The sequence below is a fragment of the Fundulus heteroclitus genome, chromosome 12 (genome assembly GCF_011125445.2).
Source record: "Fundulus heteroclitus isolate FHET01 chromosome 12, MU-UCD_Fhet_4.1, whole genome shotgun sequence".
NCBI classification, from domain to species: domain Eukaryota; kingdom Metazoa; phylum Chordata; class Actinopteri; order Cyprinodontiformes; family Fundulidae; genus Fundulus; species Fundulus heteroclitus.
Window position 1 is genome coordinate 46373333 of NC_046372.1, and position 6665 is coordinate 46379997.

At 41.2% G+C, this 6665-nt stretch overlaps 1 protein-coding gene across 1 annotated transcript; it reads left to right on the top strand.

The window, feature by feature from the left end:
• The first annotated feature begins 642 nt into the window (after positions 1-642).
• Positions 643-5301, top strand: LOC105915786 (serine/threonine-protein phosphatase 6 catalytic subunit). Its single transcript, XM_012850016.3, has 7 exons — positions 643-802; positions 1602-1697; positions 1820-1885; positions 1966-2107; positions 2194-2273; positions 2387-2596; positions 4269-5301. Exons 1-7 carry the CDS (start codon positions 728-730, stop codon positions 4515-4517), a joined length of 918 nt encoding a protein of 305 aa, XP_012705470.1. The 5' UTR covers positions 643-727; the 3' UTR covers positions 4518-5301.
• Positions 5302-6665: the final 1364 nt, after the last annotated feature.

The following is a 6665-nucleotide window of genomic DNA, read 5'->3' on the forward strand; positions in this document are numbered from 1 at the left end:
ATCCCATGCTGTCTGATAATTGTGCCAAAGCATTTATATATATATATTTATATATATATATATATATATATATATATATATATATATATATATATATATATATATATATATATATATATAGTAGAGAGACTACACACAGGAGGTATCCACATAGACAACACAAAGGATTAAAGGCTAACGTTATGTCAACAGGTCTGACAGAATTTCAACTTTATACTTTATATCTATCTATCTATCTATCTATCTATCTATCTATCTATCTATCTATCTATCTATCTATCTATCTATCTATCTATATATATATATATATATATATATATATATATATATATATATATATATATATATTATATAAGTTGAAATTTTGAAATTCTGTATATGTGTGTGTGTGTGTGTGTGTGTGTGTGTGTGTGTGTGTGTGTGTGTGTGTGTGTGTGTGTGTGTGTGTGTGTGTACGTATATTCTCCCGTGGGAGGGTGTGCTGGAATGTAAATTAAGAATGAAGAAATCTCTGTGAGGTAGAGTTTTCATTGCTTGTGTTTAAATTTTCTTACTTGTATTTCGGGGGAGTCAGAAATTTGAGACAGGTTCCCGCTGGACCATGTTCAGTTCAGCCAGTCGGCCGTTAGATGGCGGTAGAGGGCAGCCGAACAGCAATGAGGAAGTGGAACTCCGCTGGCGCGTGAGCGTCGCAGGGAGCGCGCAAGAGTCAACTATTCGCGGTACAATGGCGCCGCTAGATTTGGATAAATATGCGGAGATTGCCAAACAGTGTAAATACCTCCCGGAAAACGACCTGAAGGTAAATGGCACGTTTGGGAGACGTGTGTGAACCCGACGTGTAATTAGCGACGACCAGCAGCGCTGTCTCTGTGTTGTTGTGTACAGGAAGGTAACGTTAGCTTCTCGTAGCTGAGGCTGCTAGGCTGTTGTTTTGGACAGGAAGTGATAACTGTGAAGGCAACAGTTTGTCTCCCAGCTGAACTGAGTCAACAGAGCCCAGGAATGTTCTGTAGCAGGGACCAGACACAGCTGCGCTGCTTGTTTCCTGCCTGGAACACGCGACCTGATGGCGCTAGCAGCAGTTTCAGATTTAAACAGGGACTTTCTCTGTCATGGTGGAGAGGTGGTAATAAGCTGTCCCGGTACTACAGAACGCCACAAGACGTTGTCAGAAACGGCACTGATGTCCAATGCCTTGCTAAAATGACTACCCCCCCCCCCCCCTCCCCGAGGTTTTCCGCCTTAGTGCAAAAATAGTGCAAGCTCTCCCAACTTGGACCGGAAGTGTTGGTAAACAAAAGTGTTGCCACGGATTCCGAACTGGCAATAGGTCCGGACTTTGACTAGGCCATTCTAACACACAATTAGGTTCTGATCCTTTGTATTTCTGGTTGCATGTTGAAGGTTACTGTCCTGTTGAAAGGACTGATTCATGCCTAATTTATTCAAAACCCCTGAACCTTTACACTGGACCAGTTTTATGCATGCGACAGGTTTTCTCCTTTTTTCTTTTTTTTTTGCCATGATTATACTTCTGACAGTACACATGTTGATCCGCTGCACCATCTTCCCTCTCTAACCGTCTTTCCTTCATGTAGAGGTTATGTGACTACGTGTGTGACCTGCTGCTGGAGGAGTCAAACGTCCAGCCTGTTTCCACGCCTGTGACAGTATGTGGAGACATTCACGGACAGGTAACACATTGTCTAGAAATCACTCCTGCTGGGTTCGTAGTTCTGCTCTTCCCTTTAGAAAGTGTTAGTTGTGCAAAGGAAGCGTGAGCTCCAAACTAATTCGCTCTGTGTCTGTCTCACAGTTCTATGATCTGTGCGAGCTGTTCCGAACCGGGGGCCAGGTTCCAGACACCAATTACATCTTCATGGTTTGTTCGTTCCCCTCTGATCAAACATGAGACGCAAGTCGCTCTGAGTGTGTGTAACAGCAAGCTTCTGTTGTCTGTAGGGGGATTTTGTTGACCGAGGATATTACAGCTTGGAGACGTTCACCTACCTGCTGGTGCTGAAAGCCAAGTGGCCCGACCGCATCACACTTCTGCGTGGAAACCACGAGAGCAGGCAGATTACGCAAGTCTATGGCTTTTATGGTAAGGCTAGTTTAGTGGAGACTGATGAGCGCCAGCCCGACCCTAACCCATCTCTAAACTCTGTTAGAACTTCTCGTGTTTCGTAGATGAGTGCCAAACAAAGTATGGGAATGCAAACGCCTGGCGGTACTGCACCAAAGTGTTTGATATGCTCACAGTGGCGGCTGTAAGTATGGAATATGTTGGTATGTTTCGCCATAAATGCTCTCGGGACAAACCGTTTCACGGCGGCTAACTAAATAAGAAGTGGGATTCCGGTTTCTTGTCCTTGTCTGGCAGCTGATGGACGAGCAGGTTCTGTGTGTCCACGGCGGCCTCTCTCCAGACATCAAGACCCTTGATCAAATTCGAACCATTGAGCGAAATCAGGAGATCCCCCATAAAGGAGCATTTTGTGACCTGGTGTGGTCGGACCCTGAAGACGTAGATACCTGGGCCATCAGCCCCAGAGGAGCTGGCTGGCTCTTTGGTGCAAAAGTTACAAATGAGGTAGGTGGAAACCATTACATGTACATGTAAAGGTTAAATGATCTGAAGGGCTCAAATACTTCTCAACCAATTATATAGTTGGACAATGAAGACAGATCAGAACTAGTTACTGGACGTTACTGGGTAAGATTTTATGCTACTTATATCCTTGTCATAAATCTAAAACAGGGTTGATAAAATTGCTCCCTTTCAATCTACATGAAATACTGCAGCTAACATAAATTGTGTTTATCAGTTAAGATGGAAATTGTTCATGTTTGGAGGAGAAAAAGCCACAAAGGCCTAAAACAGAAGTCACAGAGAAAGTGAAACTAAAAAAAGTCCTACCAGTGGCCTGCTGGAGGTTACTTTGTAACACTCTGGCTGTACTCCTGCTCCTTGTACAACGGAGCAGAGAGCGGTCCTGCTGGCGGCTTACGGTCCAGCTCTACTAAAGTAGCTGCCTGTCTCCTAGAACTTCCTCCATGCTCCTCAGACTGTGCCGGGAGACACAAGTCAAGTCTGTGCAGCACATGACAGCAGCAAGGTGGTTCAGAATGCTTTACATCATGAAAACATAAAAACATCATAAACACATGGAAACAGTCACTGGTTTTGAAACCAGTAACAAACATTAAACTGTATCACAGCAAACCTGGCTATGCTTTGGGTTGATGATCCATGTAGGGTCCAGGTATCGCCTCATGGTACCAGCAGTGACACTGACCCAGGTCAGATGCAAAACTACTGAAAAGGAGTAAAAAAAAAAGAAATGAGCAGGGAAATAATGTCTGTGTCCCCCAGCTGCAGAAGCGTTGCTATTTTTGGGCTCATCTCATTGTTTCCCCTTAATGCCTCGGTTAAGGTCATTAACACCAGAACAACTGATTCTAATTAACAACCCCCTCCACTACTGAACGGACCAGATCAATACTCCACAAGTTTAACTGACTTCATATTATGATCTGCTGAAAAAGTGTAGGTTTACAATTTTTTGAGCAGGGTAAATCGATTCTTTAGCATTTTCTAATATTTTTAACAGTAAAACACAAGAAAGTGTACAAAAACCATACTGATGATAATATCAACAGTAACTTAAAAACCATCAAGCTGTTAAACAGACAGGTAACATTGTGACATGCATTGTTATTTGGTTCATTAGGGAGACATTATGTTACAGTAGAAACGTCAAGAGTAGCTGTTTATCTGCAAGGCTAACACACAAGACTCCTGCGGTACAATATTAATTATCCAGAACAATGTGGCACGTTTCACTTCCTGTCTTTTTGCATAAAAAAAAAAAAAAGAAATTCTTCCACATCTTTTAAAGGTGGAATATTTCCCATGATTCATAAAATGGGTTATTCTGTATATTAAAGCAAAGCTATCACTGCAAATAAAAAGTGTCACTTTAGAGGGTCCTTAATACAATAGTTGGTCATCTGAGGAAAATATTGATTACAAAACAGGAGATGTAGAAGCGGTAATAGTACCAGATGTAAACCTTTGTAGTAGACGGGTGTTTTTATCTTGTGATTTGGCAGGTGTTGTAGTTTCACTTTGTTTCATTGGGTTTAATGTATTTAAAAATGGTAAAGAATAAAAGTATTCTGAAGGTTTGAATACCATGTCCTCTGTAAAGATGTAGGAACTTCACGCTGTAATCTGTTGGTTTCTTTCTCTCTCTCTGCAGTTTGTTCACATCAACAACCTGAAGCTGATCTGCAGGGCACACCAGCTTGTCCACGAAGGCTACAAGTTCATGTTCGACGAGAAGCTAGTCACGGTGTGGTCAGCTCCCAATTACTGCTACCGCTGCGGCAACATCGCCTCCATCATGGTCTTCAAAGACGCCAACACAAGGGAGCCGAAGCTGTTCAGAGCAGTGCCCGACTCCGAAAGAGTCATCCCTCCCCGAACGACGACACCTTACTTCCTGTAGACGCCCTCCACATAAAGCAGCTTGGTCGTTAAACAGAGACACGACACTTGTGAACCCATATAAATGTTGGTGTGTTAGAGTATGTAAGGGAGCACTTCTTGGTGCCAGCTGTCAGTTTTAATTCCCGCTCCGTGCATTTGATGCCATTGTTCTGCAGCTTAAAATATACATAGATTCTACAGCAAAGGGAGGGTGCCGAGCTGCTCTATTAGAGGAAGGACTCAAATCAACTGACGATGTAATATCATATTTATAAAGCTTCATTCTTCTTTGCATTAAAAAGAAGCAAATTGCACACGCAGTGTTGTATAGATTGTTTCGATGTTATTTTGTTAGGGTGATGTATTTAGCTGGACGTATAAAAGCACTGCAGACAAATCTGGATTCTGTGTCCCGGCGCCTCATTCCCAGGATGTCGTCATATAAGCCTATAAATAAACTACACCAGAGAGTTGATATGTACAAATATGTTTATCTCCTTCATGTTTTGGTCAAACAGTGGTAACTTCCCAACTGTCATTTCATTATGTATAGTCTGTTCTTTTTGAATATTTGTTTTTAAATAAAGCCTATATGTAGTGATTCGGATGGTAAGATGTTGGTAAAGGGGCACGAATAACATATTGTCTCATAATCAGCCTTTTCACTTAGAGTATTAACACAGATCTCTGGGACAGACAGCTTTTTTAAGGTCATACTTCTGTGTCTCAAGTGGCATTAAGTCTGATCTTGCATGCCAAAGTGTTGTATTTTTGAGCCATTAAAAAGTTTACTTGCTGCATAATCCTTTGATTTTCTACTGAGCAGAAATCCCTTTTCCATCAGTTATAACCAGTCAGCTCTGTCCTGATGTTGCAAAGAATCCTCAGCCTGTCACACTTCTACTGTATTAGGCTACTATGCTGTTTTTCTGAGATATTATCTTAGTTTTGGTTTTTTTTTTGTTTGTTTGTTTTTGCCTGAATTAAAAGAATCAGAACCAGCTTTATTTGGAATTTCTTTCAATTCCAACATATAAAAAACCAGGAAGACAAGCAGAACAGCAAACTACAGTCAATAAGAGAAAATGTTTTATGGGGAAAAGCTCAGAACAGAGGCAGTATACACAAGAGGGTTTTTTGCATACATTTCGCTTGAGTGTATATCAGTATCTAAAATGATGTTCACATGAGTTTGTAATGGGGACCATTGGAAAGACTGGCTTCATCAAGTAATCGTACCTGACTAGTTTTTGTTATCTCTTATTTGGCCATGCGTTGTACATGTAAGGCAAATGAAAAGAAATAAGGGGGTTGATTTTATAGTTTAGAATTTATATATATATATATATATATATATATATATATATATATATATATATATATATATATATATTATATAAACCTGCTGAGTAAGCTCAAATCTGCTCATTATTTCCTGCGGAATAGTTGGTAACCCTGACTAAAGTTTTCTTCAGAGACAGCCTGGGGATAGAAACTGGTTCTGTGTCGGCTCCTATTAGCCATCAGCGCTCTGTAGCGCCAACCTGAGGGTGAAAGTCTGAAGAACCTTTGACCTGGATGAGTTGGTTCTACAACTATGTCAGCTGCCCTTTACTGGACCTGTACTGGCCCTGAATGGATGGACGGTCACTCCTGATGATCCTCTCTGCTGTTCTAATTGTTCGTTGTGGTTTGGACCTGTCTGGTTTTGTGGATGAGCTGAAGACAGACTGAATAAAGTGTATAAATGTGTACATGTATACTCTAACATGCAGGGTGACGCCAAGTTACATGGTACTGGAAGTAAAGTGCCTGAGCCCGGAGCATATCAACATCTGCAGGGAAGGAAGCTGGAAACAAACCACAACTTTCTGATTGCAAAGGAACTATATTCTTTCTACTGAACCACAATCACCCCTAGTAGAAGTTCTCCTTTGTTTTTGGTTGTTACAACCAGGGTAGTTCAGAACAGCAAAGTGCTAAAACATCTAGTTTTAGAAGGTATTCATTCTTCAGCCAAACTTAGTTCCGTTTTCAGAACATAGAAGTAATGTTCAACAATAGTTTGATTAGAACGACATTAGCAACTTAATTTTTAGCAACAAACCCTTCCCAAACACTTTGAGCAGAACATCTAAAGATGTTCAGTCAACTGTGAGAATGATGT